Source organism: Zonotrichia leucophrys, chromosome 8 (assembly GCF_028769735.1).
Source record: "Zonotrichia leucophrys gambelii isolate GWCS_2022_RI chromosome 8, RI_Zleu_2.0, whole genome shotgun sequence".
NCBI lineage: Eukaryota > Metazoa > Chordata > Aves > Passeriformes > Passerellidae > Zonotrichia > Zonotrichia leucophrys.
In genome coordinates, this window is record NC_088178.1 from 26,101,279 (window position 1) to 26,115,673 (window position 14,395).

At 39.8% G+C, this 14,395-nt stretch overlaps 1 protein-coding gene across 2 annotated transcripts in view; it reads right to left on the reverse strand.

Annotated features, from left to right (window-relative positions):
* The window catches only part of USP24 (ubiquitin specific peptidase 24), a 61,479-nt gene that overhangs the window by 14,501 nt on the left and 32,583 nt on the right, over nucleotides 1-14,395 (reverse strand). For both annotated transcript variants that reach the window (XM_064719459.1, XM_064719458.1), the window contains exons 29-49: nucleotides 14,212-14,305; nucleotides 13,793-13,948; nucleotides 11,396-11,493; nucleotides 10,575-10,670; nucleotides 10,086-10,314; nucleotides 9,077-9,236; nucleotides 8,650-8,805; nucleotides 8,036-8,106; nucleotides 7,155-7,315; nucleotides 6,683-6,744; nucleotides 6,156-6,347; nucleotides 5,796-5,913; nucleotides 4,323-4,467; nucleotides 3,491-3,610; nucleotides 3,137-3,262; nucleotides 2,831-2,929; nucleotides 2,538-2,620; nucleotides 2,198-2,339; nucleotides 1,723-1,842; nucleotides 1,123-1,343; nucleotides 567-691 (exon numbers count right to left, since the gene is read on the reverse strand). In XM_064719459.1, the coding sequence (XP_064575529.1) occupies nucleotides 567-691; nucleotides 1,123-1,343; nucleotides 1,723-1,842; nucleotides 2,198-2,339; nucleotides 2,538-2,620; nucleotides 2,831-2,929; nucleotides 3,137-3,262; nucleotides 3,491-3,610; nucleotides 4,323-4,467; nucleotides 5,796-5,913; nucleotides 6,156-6,347; nucleotides 6,683-6,744; nucleotides 7,155-7,315; nucleotides 8,036-8,106; nucleotides 8,650-8,805; nucleotides 9,077-9,236; nucleotides 10,086-10,314; nucleotides 10,575-10,670; nucleotides 11,396-11,493; nucleotides 13,793-13,948; nucleotides 14,212-14,305 (2,774 nt within the window). The remainder of the gene's footprint in view (nucleotides 1-566; nucleotides 692-1,122; nucleotides 1,344-1,722; nucleotides 1,843-2,197; nucleotides 2,340-2,537; nucleotides 2,621-2,830; nucleotides 2,930-3,136; nucleotides 3,263-3,490; nucleotides 3,611-4,322; nucleotides 4,468-5,795; nucleotides 5,914-6,155; nucleotides 6,348-6,682; nucleotides 6,745-7,154; nucleotides 7,316-8,035; nucleotides 8,107-8,649; nucleotides 8,806-9,076; nucleotides 9,237-10,085; nucleotides 10,315-10,574; nucleotides 10,671-11,395; nucleotides 11,494-13,792; nucleotides 13,949-14,211; nucleotides 14,306-14,395) is intronic.

Sequence of the window (14,395 nt, forward strand, 5' to 3'; positions counted from 1 at the left end):
TGTGGGGAAAAAAGGCAGCCCATGAAGGCCCTTGAAGGTTTGGTACCTTTCCCATTCCTGTATGGAAGCAAAACTGGGGGTACAAGTAATGAGAGCTGCAGCAGGACAAATTTGTCAGATAAAAACATCAGCGATTAAAAGTGTCTGAATTATGAAACAGGCGAATATTGGAAATGTGCTTGGAATAAATTCCTTAAAGCATTGAAAAGTTCAACAATATGATTCCACAAAGTGTTCCATGAAGTCATTCTCACTAGCCTAAAATAAGGGCTGGTTTATGTTTGGTTGGGGCTTTTTTTAAACTATTTTAACAAGGTGCCATTGTGTTTTTCAATCTCTACTATTAAATCTGCAAAGTGCTGAATCACAGTGAATATGGCTTAATTCATATTAGGCGATACACAAGCTGTTCTGTCCTTCAGTAAAGGGAAGGCTTTAGGGAAAAAATGGTTCAGAAGGAGTATTGGTCCAAGTAACTCAAAGTACCTATAATGGACTAAGCTCTACTGCTACTGAAATCAGTACGAAATTGAAGCTACTGTAAATCAGTCTGTACTTCTGCTTACATTGATCATAGACTTTTGGTCTATACTCTCCACCAAAACATTCATATTCCAGGGTTTCATCAGTCAAATCAAATTCTTCAACAACGGTGTCATTAAATTTATACCACTTTCCTTTTCCACATCCTCTGTGATCAAAACAGAACAGAAACACAACAGAAACAAAGTTAGTTGATTGTCTCAGTAAAAAAACAAACCACCCTGAACAGCCTAGAAGTGACAAGCCTGAACTCACATTTGTTTTGACAGTAAGAAGAAAGCTTAGTTCAACTGATGTCAAAGTTGCATTTTAAAAAATAACCTTGATTAGAACTATGAGAAGCACATCACCTGCAAGTCAGTGTCACAGGGAGCCCTCAAACTGCAATACAAGGTTCATAAGAATTAATGAGAATTTTACTCTGTGATGTCCCATGTCACTGTGTCATTGCCTCATGACAGGTGCTGAGAAAGGGAAGAGTGGTTCCAGAAGAGCTCTGGATGGCTCCATGCACCTTCCCAGAACAAGAAGCCTTTAGACAGCTCTGAAACCTCCCCCACGAACCTTCTTGCCCGTTACCTCCTGTCCTTGATGAAGGAGTAGTAGTGCCCTGCATGAGCCTGGCCACTGTGGACAATCACACCAACGAGCTCGTAATTCTCTGTAGGGGCAACTTTCTTCCTTGGGGAGCCTCCTCCTCCCTGCTCTGTGCTCCTGCCATTTTCCCCCACTTCTGAGGACGAGTCCTGACGAGCCATCCCTGACACAGTGTAAGGTTCCATGTTCAGCATCCAGGGAAACTGTTTGAAGAGATACTTCGGATTAATCAAGACATTGCAGCGTGTATTGCTTTGTGTAATTTTATGAGAATGATATCAATACTTCCCACATCGGGAACACCAAAGGAAAATATGGAACTTCAACTTCTTATGTTTCTTACACAGATGTTAAATAATAAACTCTCTTTAAGGAGGTTTTTTGCCTTGCTTTCTGAAAGGACTCAAAGAGTGTTGCAAACAAGGAAAGCTCTAAGGAAAAACACTTCTTTTCTGTAGCACTACCATGTTATAAAATCCCTGCATCAAAATGTGAGGAGAAGAAGGAAAAAATGAATAGGAAGAATGAGAGTCCACTACACAAAGCAGCTGGGGAAGGCACCATAAAGCAAAGTTTTCTTACCCTTATTTGTTCATCGTATTTAATAGAACGGCCGCTCTCCCAGTCAAAGCCAAACCTCATCAGGTGAATCACCAGCAGGCTGGGCAAAACCTTAATGCAGGTGCGCTTCACTGTAGTTCTCTTGAAAAGAAACAAGAATATCACCTCTATCTGACATCCCAGGCCATCTGCAGCACCCTTCTGGAGATTCACAGTGAAAATCCAGCCATGGGGAGTCATAGGTGTCCATAGAAGCCAGGGTATCTATAGGGATATGTATCCATACTGGGATACATCTCAATTCATTACACAAAACTTTACCATCCTGCCATCCCTCTAAACTTTTAGTTTATTTTAAACTTTTAGAGGCACTGAACCTTTGTCTTCAATGCAGCAAGAGCGAGCAACATCTAAGCATGGTTTCCATGACTATGTAAAGCTTAGAGAACATCAAACTGCACATGAATCTTCTTTCACAAAACTCAAGAATCAATACCTTTTCTTTGCACTTTTCACAGTAGTATGCATTGCTTCCTTCCAGAACTTCTCCTCTAACAAACTGATCCAGTGATATTTCCAGGCTTTGACATGAAGTCACACCAAGGTTGAGAGCCATGAAGGCTTCCTCACGTTCATACCTAAATTCAAGAAGAAAAACAGATTAGGATTTACCCAGCTGGCAGGAACAAGACAGATGTTTAGGAAAGAATATTGCATTTGCCCCACAGCTATCAAAGCTGTGATGCTCACAGGGGCATTTCTCTACTTTGACATACATATTTTAATAGTTCTGGGAACACATAACTTGGTAATTGATGCACTGAATGTGTCATTACCTGTGAGGGCAGTCCTTGCAGATCTTCTGATCAGAGAAGATTCCTTGAAAAGTATTCTTAAATATTTGGTCTCTTCCTATTTTCTGTTGGAGATGTAAAGTTAGACATCAGTGGGATATATTGCAGGGTGGAAGACCAAGAAATCAGTAGGAATTTTAAACTCCTAAATACTGTGCAGATTATAACATAAGCTAAATGGCTCTCTGCCTCTTTTCTAGAGATCAAAGCAAAAAGAGAAAAAAGGTACCAAGGATATGCATATGAAACAGAAAAGAAATTGCTGAGGTTTTTACCTTGAGGTACTCATCCATTTGATCTATAAGACTGGTGAAGAACTCATAAGCATCCTGTTGCTCTCTAACATAAAGTTCCTTATTCCACATCTTGAAAATCTATATAAAATATAAATATATGTTAAAAGGTGGTTGTTTCATATATATATATCACTAAGAAAAGTATTTTTATATAAATTTATTTTAACATGTTTTGTTTTTTTGAATTAGAGCTTACTTTATAAATTCTGCAATTGAAAAAGGCTGAATAAATGATTACTTTTTAAGTAGAAAAGCTATAGACTCTAAACAAAAAGGATGCAATACCTTCCAAAAGTTCTCAGGTACATAATACTGTAGCTTGCTTTCCATCAAATGACCAAAAAGAGATTGAACTTGATAGAACACATTGTCATCAGGATTGTCAGTATCATCATCAATGGAAAGCAAGGCCTAGAAGGAAACAAATAACCTTATTAAATTGGTTTTTGGAAAAATCCTTACTATAAGCTGTCATGGCCCACAGCACTACAACTTAACATTTATGTATTTATTGTGCATATTTATACACACACAGTTGACTTTTCATTTTACAACTTATTTACAAATGGTGCTAAGATGAAGTGGTTCAAGTGGAAGTAATTCCAAAAAGAGGATTCTATTGGATGCTGAACTAATTACCTCTGGGAGACCAGGCTGCATGTACAGCTGCTGGAAAACAGCATTCATGTAACAAGTAGCACCACCATTCTTCAGTCCCACAAATCCAGAAATGGAGCGACTGTCCACAGGTGGAAGGTACTGGAATGACAAATACATTTTTTGTGCCAAAAACTTATAAAAAATATGAGACTCCAACAACATTCTATAGCTTTTTCTATAACCACCTTTGTATTGTAGAATCACATAATGGTTTGAGTTGGAAGGGATTTTAATCCAGCTCCACCCCTGCCATGGCAGGGACACCTTCCACTATCCCAGGTTGCTCCAAACCCCATCCAGCCTGGCTTTGGACACTTCCAGGGATGGGGCAGCCACAGCTTCTCTGGGCAACCTGTGCCAGGGCCTTCCCACCCTCACAGGGAAGAGTTTTTTCCTGATATGTAACCTAAAACGACCCTCTTTCAGTTTAAAACCACTCTCCCTTGTCTGTGAGCTGTTAAGAACAATTTAGTGGAGAACCAGGAATATAAATTCTGAAATCTGCAAGATCGCTGTATTCAGTCATTTAAATATTTAACACGTTGCACAACACTGTTGAAAATGGCCTAAATTGTAATAAAAAATAAAATTTGTGATATTTAGGAAATACTTCTTTCTTACTCAGATAATAATAAAGACACACTGGAGTATCTGCTTCTGAGGAAGATCAAATGTATCTGCATTTCCCCTTAGCTGCATTGTGGCATTTTAAACTGAAGACCATGGAAACCTCATGAAACAAGCAACAAAGTGAACCATGCCCAGCACTCCAAACCATGCTGACATAAATAAAAAAAAGCTTCTTGCTTACATCAAACTCCTTGTTGAGTGCAGGGTCACACTGGTGGTGCATGGAAAGCAGCTCCTTTGTGATAAGCTGGAGATTGGAGGGTGAGCTATCAGCCAGCATTACCAGCACCTCATAAGCAGCTAATCTGCTGTCTGCTGTGCTGCACCTGCAAAGAAAACCACAGCTGAGAGCTACTGGCTAGATGACTCAATTATTTCTAATTCCAGAAAGCTGTATTACTCAGAACAGGCAACAATTAATGTTCTAAAGAACACTTTGAGTGATTAAACACTCCTGAGGGACTGCAGAGTGCTTTTTTTTTTTTTTTTTTTTTTTTTCTTTCTTGGGGTAGGAGAATGGGGAAGAATCCAATGAGAAGAGTGGCAAAAGGAATATTCCTTTAAACAAGCCTCCTTTACTGACATGGATACACTTGCTAACATTCAGTAGAAGGAAAAGGAAGTGCTCTAAAAGACAGAATTAATTGCATGTCTGAGGACAAACAGAACAGACACTCTCCATCATGTAACACTGATGGAGACAAAATGACTTTTTTACAGGGAGGGAAACTTGGGAAGAGCCAGACCAGACAACATCCTTGCTACAACAGATGAGCTTAGACCTGAGCTAGACCAAAACCCTCCCAGCTCAGCTCTTTTCAGCAGTCATTCAGCACAGCAGCCCTTTCTTCTGAAGGCCAAAGGCTCCATTTACTCTAGGCAAAAAAAAGAGCATGCTTGGGATGAACTGCAGTGGAGCAAAGCTGGACCAAACACTAAGGTGGATCAAGTCCCATTCATTTCAGGGGTTGTTAAATGCTCCACTGGAACCTTCTTGTGGGTTTGTGGAAAGGCAGTGAGGATATGCCTGATCTAACATCAACTACTCAGTGCAACACAAACAATCCAGCTGCATTAGCTCAGAAATCCACATGAGCTAATTTACACCCACCCCTTCAGATATTGTATGGCCATAAAAGCTGTGACAGGAAGGAGAAAGCCCACTCTTTTTTCTCCAGTTGATCTATTCTGGGCTCTATCAGCTTTCCCAGGTGCAAGGAGACTTGCTTGGTGTTAGCTTTTTTACAAAATAGGTAGGGAGAAGGGAAAAAGAAAGAACTGGAACTTTAGAGATTCTCTTTTACAAGGAGCTTGGGAAGTTAATTTCCTGCTCATGCTCCAATTTAGCCAACTTCCCAAGCAGTAACAAGCTAAAGGAATATTCTTTGGACTCATGAAATCAGCACTCAGTTGTGCCTGAAGTTCATCATTGATCTAACAAAGCACAGACTTTGAAGTACAGAAATGCAAGGATATTGGATCACACAAAAATGTATAAAATGCTATTTGGGCATTTATGTAGGAAGTGTAGAAAACTGGAGAAATGCTCCACTACTGGTATTAAATCCTAGTATCTGTAGGGTTTAATACTGACATTTGCATTCATGACACTGAAGGCAAAATTCAACATTAAAAAAAAAAAAAGAGTTTTTACTTTGGATGGAAGTCTTGCTGACTGATTGCAGCACTGCCTGCTGGGGAATGGCTGTTCAGAATAATCCTGGATGCTCGGAATAGGAAATCATCCAACAATGGCTTAATCAAAGAGGAACCTGAAACACAGCAATCTACTGTTAAACACTTACATTATCATTGCAAATGCCAAAAAGGTGTTTGATAACAACAAAACCACTTCATAGCACCACATCAACAAATGTTTTATCAAATATTAAAGGTACTGCTAAACCCAGTCCTTATAGCTCTGTCTCACCTACTGATGTCTTCAGATGACTGTGCAGTCATGTGTTAATGCAGAATTCCCAGCAGTCTAGTCAATTTAAAGGGGAATACTCACCAACCATTTCCTTCTCTGCCCCACAGAGTGAGAGGAGAGTCTTGATGAGCCTCAAGTGTCCTGCTAGCAGGATGTTGTCAGCCTCACTGGTCTCACACTCCGCCGTGCGGTTGGGCTCAAAATTGTCCAGCCAAGTGATCTCATCTTCTAACATGGCAGCTGGGCTGATCTTCAGCTGCTCCATCTCTGATGCTGCAAGGAAAATAAAAAAAGGAACACAGTAAAAAATAGCAGCTTTGGAAATGTAAAATATAAACACAAAGAATTTCAAACAGTTTGGTAACAGTCTAGTTTTGCCCTCGTGTGTATCAAGTAAACCTTCCACCAGGGAGCTCAGTTCACTTTCCAGAAGGAATGAGTTGCCCTACAGCTACCCAATACCAAGAACAGACCATGCCAGGCAGCACACTCGTAGGTCCCTCTGAGCTCAAGGTGTAGTAATCCCCTTCTGCAGGTAAGTCCACATCTTTTCTACAGCTTGGAAGCTGCCATCAGAATGAAGGAATCAGGTGTCTGCACATACTTACATGTCAGGTCATCCAGTAATTGACATCTCAGGTCAAAATATTCTGTACACTGGGACAAAAGTCTGAAACAGATATAAATAGAAGAAAGGTTTACTTAAAATTATGAACTTTTCTCTAACCAGCTGTCTTTAAAGTCTGTGTGCTCTGTCCCTCTAACCCAAAGCAGCATAACCATGTAGGTGTGCTTCTGCATGCTGCAGCTTAAAAAAAAATTCCTTTCCAACAGCTACTTCTGAATGTTAGGAATGATATTGAATCTTCATTTCTTCCCTCACCTCATAGCAATTCTAGTTAGTTATCAGTTGACAATAAAACAACAACATGTTTTAACTCAGTTACTCCTCTAGAAATTGCAGGATATTTACCTCCAACACTTGCCAAATGCAATCCCTTTTTCCTCAGAGCTTCCACAGTGCCGCTCATTTCAAAATGTGTCAGATTTTCTTCCTCCATAAACACACATGTGACTTACCTCTGATTGATTCCTCTCATGATGCTGGTTGGTGACCAGAGAGGCAGCTGTGCCCCAAGAACAACGCTCAGGAGGAACTGGTTTGGCTTTTGCACATCTGGGTGAGCTGATGTGTCTGTCTGGCTCAGGGTGTACAGCTGGTCACAGGCAACGCGACGAATCTGCAACAGGGTCATTGTCACTGTCAGCAGTTACTCAAGGGCTGCAAAAATCCCCCACACTCCTGTTAAGTTAGAAATCTAACAGAAAAAATGGGCATTGCAATGGTGCAAACCAGGTATGAGCTCTGCACCCATCAGCCAGGGTTTCTAGGAATGTAACAAACCCTGTTCATCCCTGAGTGAAAACCTCTGAGAAATACAAATTGTAAATACAGATAAAGGGTGAGATGCAATGACTTCATGCAAAATAAATAGATGACACATGATGAAATGAGGTAAGCATAAAAGTCAATAGATTTTAGAATATCCAAGATAATCTTATATCAAAAAGAATGAGTTTTAGGAGGGTTCCGACACTTGGAATAAATTTTCAAAAGTTCAGAAGTATCCATCAAATTTTACTCAAATCAAAGTTACTTGAAACTTTAGGGAAGGTACTAGTTTTACAGAATTTGTGTCACCAAAATGAGACATTTTCTTTAGACTAGTCACAGCACAGTCCTGTGCATCTCATGGATGAAACAAGCCTAGAAAATGTAATACTACACCATTTTCTATCAAACCATCACCAGATACTGGAATTACCAACAATTATACAAAGGTTATTTATTCAAATACTAATCTGTGGGAATACTTGCAATAAACAATTTTATGTTCAGACTATTTGAAATTATCAAAACATACACATTTCAGAAGGAGCATTTAGAGGAAGACTCTCACCTCAGCACTTGGTGATCCAAGCAGAATATCAATGATGAAATCAGCAACACAAGGCAAATTGTAAAAAGATCCTGGAACAGAAGAGTACCAGGCTATCTTATTAAAAATAATATTTTAAAATAAGTCAGTTACAGACTTGCATTAAAATACCACAGGACCTAGAGGACATCAATACAGAAAAGCAGTAAAGGCTATTTCCTGATTTCCTTCCCTCACCAGAGGCTGCCACCATGATAAAACAGCATTTTCCTTGCCTTCCTGCACCACCAGTGTTTACACTTCCTGTACACAAAGACTCAAGTACTAAACAGGAGCTATGCAAACAGCAGCACTTACAGAATTACAGACTTCAAAAGCAGTGCAAATATTTATACTCTGGCAGTAAGTCAGCTTTCCCAAAACATTTTACTGAAGCATAGCACTACATGCCTTATTTCAGTCCTGGAAAAAAAATCCCTGAAATTTTTAATGAAATGTTGTATTTTCGCTTGAGCTGTCTCAGCTAACAAAGCTACAAGTTTCGAATTATTTTTTTTTCTTTTTGACTGTATCCAAAAGCCTCCTCCCACCTGGCTTATACTCCAAATAGTGAATAATCCAATTTTTTTCCATACCTAGCTGCTGACTACGTAGCTGAAGGCAAGTTACTAAGAGAGACAGGGCTTCCCCAGCAATGAGAGCATCTTTGGTGGACACAGACTGCTGCCTCACACAGATCCCAGCGTGCAGCGCCGTGGGCTCCCCTTCGCTTCCTGAACTGCAGTTGCTTCCTGCATTAAAAAACAAAGAACAAGTGCTGTAATTTATTAAATTTTACTCAGATGTTTTCAGCTTTTGGTCAGTTCTCTGCAGTTTAAAAACTTCTCTGAATGCCTGATGAATGTACATAAATTTACTCAGATTTTTTTGTAACTTAGTTGTATAATGTCCCGAGCTGGGGGAGACCCAAGAGGATGAACATCCAATGAATTCAGCTTCAAAGTGCTCAGTTAAAATTAAACTAAATGCTTTTAGACTGGTTTAGGGACCCAGTTAACCCACCTGAGCTGCTAAGTCTGTTTCTAATCCCAGCAGGGAAGAGAGTGTTGCTCTCTTTGATGGGCTGACTACTTCCCACGAGGTCCAGGCGTCCTGCAGCAGCAGCCCACGAGAGGCGCATGAAACAAGCCACTGTGGAGGTGAAATCATTCACCTCCATGGTCTGCAGGAACAAGAAACAGCAGTCACTTCTGTGATATTCAACAACCCTTGTTAATCACAGGGATGAGAGGAATGTATCTTTCAGATCACGTCAAACTGACATTTACATTTGTTTTCCACTTTCTTCTCTATATAGGTTCAAGGATCCAAAAGTCTCTTTGTTCCCAGTGAGAGATTGGTATTGCTATCTTAGGAGAAGTAATTAATTTTTTAATTCCCCATGAGGATAGATACCCTTGCCACCTATCTGGAGGCAGTCATGCTCATTTCAATTGTTCAATCCGTTTGGGAAGCACTGCCCAACAACCTAAAACAGCATACTTGTCACATTGACTATGAAGTATCTTTCAACTGGACTCAATGGGTTTTCAAACAACATTTTTTAAGGTACTGAAAATAAAAAAAAAATCCTTTTTCTCCACAGTACCATCAAGCAAATTTAATTTTTAATGAGTTATTTGGAAAAAGCTTGTCCAACTCTTTCTAATTCAAAGTATCATGGATTATAAAGCCACAAGTTCACGCAGAAACCTGCTCCTTTCAATTCAGAGAATTAACAAGAGTAAGATCTTCAGAGTTAAGTGTGACTGAAGACAAATCACAAGTAAGACTTCTGTGTACATCTATTTCTTGTAAGCACTTTTCTGGTACTGCTTCCCTTTGCAGTGCCAAAATAATTTACGAAAATATGTTAAAATTCAGATCAAGATTGGAAGAGACAAGATTTTCAGGGACTTTTAAATGGAGCCAGGGCAAAAACCTGCATAAAAGACTGATTAAAAATCTCAGAGTTATGCAGCTGTCATTGGAGATGACACTGCTACATCAGAACCATCCAACACTTCCTTACTTGTATGGCAACTCTTGCAGCTGGGATGATTTCTTCTACCCTGATGGAGGATCTGTCAGACACGGAGAGCTGGCGGTAGGAGGACTTCTCAGGAGTGCCACAGATGGACATCTGCCTGCTGGCCTGCCTGCTCACGTTGCGGAAGGGCCGTGAGGACAGAGCTTCCACCCCATCCTTGATGAAATCCTCATCCAGCAGGGTGGGCATTGTCTGCCCAACCAGCAAAAACCTGCATGCACAGAGTAAAAACATCATGGGCATTGTCTGCCCAAGCAGCAAGAACCTGCATGCACAGAGTAAAAACATCATGGGCATTGTGTGCCCAAGCACCCAGAACCTGCATTCACACAGTAAAAACATCAGCCTTGTATTTGAATGCTTGCAGAGTGAATGGAACAGAACTCAAAGTGCCAATAAGCTTAAATATTAAAAGCTGCATGCTAAAAGCCAAGAAAGCAGCAGTTTCTCTAATGAGAAGCAGTTACATACCTTGCAAGCTGCAGGCAGATGGAATAGACTCCTTGTCTTGTTTCATAGTCCACCTCTGATGGGATGGAATCTCTCTGCATCACATTCACCACCAAACTTAAAAACAAATAGATAAGACAGACTCCATTTGGAAATGTTTCAATTAATTTGTCTCTATCTTTCCTTCCTCCTATCCACTCAGCTGAGTTCCAGTTCAAACTGACTTCTTTGGAGGCCAACATCCTCATTTTCTCCTTTTATATCTACAGATGGAAGCTTTCTGCTCCTGTTGGAAAATGCTTCAAGATCTCTCGGGCAGAGGAGTGTCATGGATAGAATTACTAAGAGCAAAGTATACTTGATAAATCTCACACAATCAGTATTGTCAGGTCTTCCAAACCACTCACACTGTGCCTCAACTCTTAAATGAAGAGTCTGAATTTTCAAGACTAATTACAAATTCAATTTGGTACCTACTGCATGACCTATACTGTGACTGCTGAAAATGTCCACTGGTGTCCACACAGAAGAGAGCAACGTGTGCACTTGCAAATTTGAATTGAAATACCTAAATGTCACAAACTATCCAAGTATCAACTACTTTAGTACAAGCTACATTCCACAAGCTTATTTGTGCCTAACTTCATTTTGAGATTTAACAACATGTACTCTCTTAAATATGACAGCTACTGGACAGTGGTGAAACAGCCTTGGGTGGATTTTTTTCTCAGAAAAAGAAGCTGACATGTGTATTAGGGTGCTACAGTGTGGAAATAGGAAACCACACACAACTGCTAACTAAATGAAGTGCTACAAATTGAGTCAAGGTTTTGAAATCTAACCTCAAACCTCCTGCTCTGAGGAAGTTTTCACAGAAAGACTTGGCACAGTTTCTTGCCATTTCATCATCTGCAGTTGGCATCAGCTTGGAGCTCAGCACCTACAATAAAATAAATAAGCAGATGTAAACTACCACCCCTCTTAGTGTTCTTTACCTGTTGAAGTTTGAAAGTGTAACAGAAAAAAAATCCACTACTAATGAAGCAATTATTAATACACTTACAGAAAACTGTAGTCAGTGAGAAATCTCATATACTCAATAAATCTCAAATATTTAGAATAACTGTGGCACCTACAGATGTTTATTCTGAATCAAAGCATTCTATTGTCACTGCAGTTTATATGTTAAGGGAACAGATTAAGTACATGGAATGTCATATTTTGGTTCATTTGGTGCTTCTTAGGAGCCCAAATTCTTCTTGGATTTTCTGGATTTTCAATTCACAGTATCCCATAAAACATCGTACAAATGGCTTACTTAATAGTCACACCTTCTGAAATATAATTGTACCACTATTATTCTGGTGTTTCTTTGTAAAAGATGGCTCAGGTAATTCTAGAGGCCTTATGAACATCACCTCTCTATCATCACTCCTGTTTTAAATCAGCATGAAATTTCAGAGTGCAAATACACTCAGAAACATGGCCAGAAGGAAGTCTGTGGTCTCTGTGGGTCAGTTCTTATTTATAATCTTCTTATAATCTGTTTCACTTCACATTAAAAAAACCCAACACCCAAACAAACCAAGCCACCAAAAAACCCCCCACAGAAACCCCAAAACCATCAACCAAAGAAACCCTGTGCCCTCCCAAAATCCCAGAAAAACCCCACAGATATTATTCACTTTCTTGAGAAGTCTCCTTGGCATGTACAGCCAAAAATGCTGCAAACAAAATACATCTCCTTCCAGGTTCCCAGATCAGAAGAATGTTTTACAGAGTTCCAGGCATGAAATCTTATCACGCCCTGGACATCTGCAACATTCAATTTTCATCTCTTTCATATGTTCTGCAAATTTCCTGTGCACATTTTTTTCAGAAAGCAGTTCAGACTGGTTCCCATCTTTTCACCAGATCACCAGCTGAGGGGATAAAAAAGTACAATATTCCTTTTCCTGAGAAAAACCATCTTCTATTTGGCTTGACTGGTGTTGAGGAACAAGTCCACTCACATAATCTCCACATCTAATCCAATTTATTACTTCTCATCCCTTGCCAGAAAAGCAAGAAATTTATTGCTTGCTTTCATTATTTTCTCTGGCACAGAAGCAGCAGATAACTGTCCCATCCTACTGCTATATAACCTGTCAGCTCAACAAGACACCCTAAACCATTTGCTTTGAGTTGTAGAACTTGTCAACATATTTCAAAGACATAATCAAGTATCTTTCACTCCAGCTGTACAGAAAAGGGGGAATCCTAAGGCAGGAGTGTGATGACAGTGTAGGAAGATGAAGAGCTAACATTAGACTGTGGAAACCTAAAGAGAAGCAACCATAAGAAAATTCCTACAGTAATCTTGGCACACACCATGAAGGAAAGAATAATTTTGTCTAATGTTCTGCAAGCAGTTGGCAATTGCTCCTCCAACCTCAAGTTGTTCAAATCACATTTATCATGGGCTCTTATAAACAGTGGGACCTGCAAGTAGAACTGTCCAGCTTTTAGTGTGCAGGTTACTGTGTCCTACAAACAACACCAGCCGAACTCCTGTAATCCTTAAAATCCACTCTCTGAACTGTAGGGAAGAATCTTTACAGGGCCCTATCCAAGATTTTGGCTAAAGAATGTAGGAGATTGCTTAGGAGTAAAAGATTTCTATGTATTCCACTCTACCTGTGCAGTCAAAACAGGCCAGAGGCCTCTTGGCAAAATCACTGCACGTTTGGATAGTGAAAATTCTTCCCAGTTCAATGCTTTGGAAAAACTCTCCTCCTTAGATAAATGGGAGACTTACACAGCACAGAAGTTTTTGACAAATTTAATCAAGCAAAACCAATCCAACTTAAAATAGCTCCCATTAATTTCTAAAGGCCAACTTTTTTTAAATATATATTTTTTATATATACACACACTATAAATTGCATATTCAGAAATCTAGAGATTCAAGCAGGAATTTCATCCAATCCAATAAGAATTTGATGTTTCTTTGCTCCTCTCCACTTCTTCCACCTTGTAAATCACACAAAGGGCCTGGTTTCTCAGTAAAGTCTCTGAAAGAAAATTTTTCTGTCCCTTTTATTCTGTGTAAAATTTACCACATGTATAAAAGCAGACTATGTCACAATATTTGCATTTTTCATAATGACCCCATCATAGTGGACTCCTGCTCAAAACACCTAGAAATACTTAACTCCTACTGCTCAGAAACACAGAAAGCAGTAAATTTGTTTTCTTACCTCTAAATTGTAGAGCACTCTGAACGTGGACATGCCTGGAGCAAAAGATCTGAAAAGACTTTCTAGTATTGAACTGGCACTGGGCTGATGTTGGTGTTTTGAAGACAAGGATGGGGATTTTGAGGACTGAGAACTGGATTCTGAAAGCAGTGTTTTCTAGGAGGAAAAAGCCACAGAAGAAATATTTTGAGACTCCTCTGTTTTGCTGTAATTGGGAATCCATTTCCTACAACCCCTGTAATGACCCCCTCACCTCTGTCTGCTTGGAAGTAAGTCAATAATAAGCATTGACTTAACATGACTATTATTTTGCTGTAGTTTCAAACCCTCTCTGTACAATAATCTGACGGGGAATTTAAGGAAGCTGATAGTAAAATCCTCTTTGTGTAGCTCACCATGATCAATTATTAAATCCATACCTTCCTTCCCAGGGAATCCAGCTGATCAAGAGCCTCCTGAATAGCTGGGTCAGTGGGAATCAGGAGCAGAAGTTTCCTCACTCGCAGCGTTATCCTGAAAAGAAATCCCAAGTTACAGGCACAAAACAAGGGCTCAGCCACACTGGCCTGGTGCCTGCACACAGTGGAATATTCAAAGTGGGCA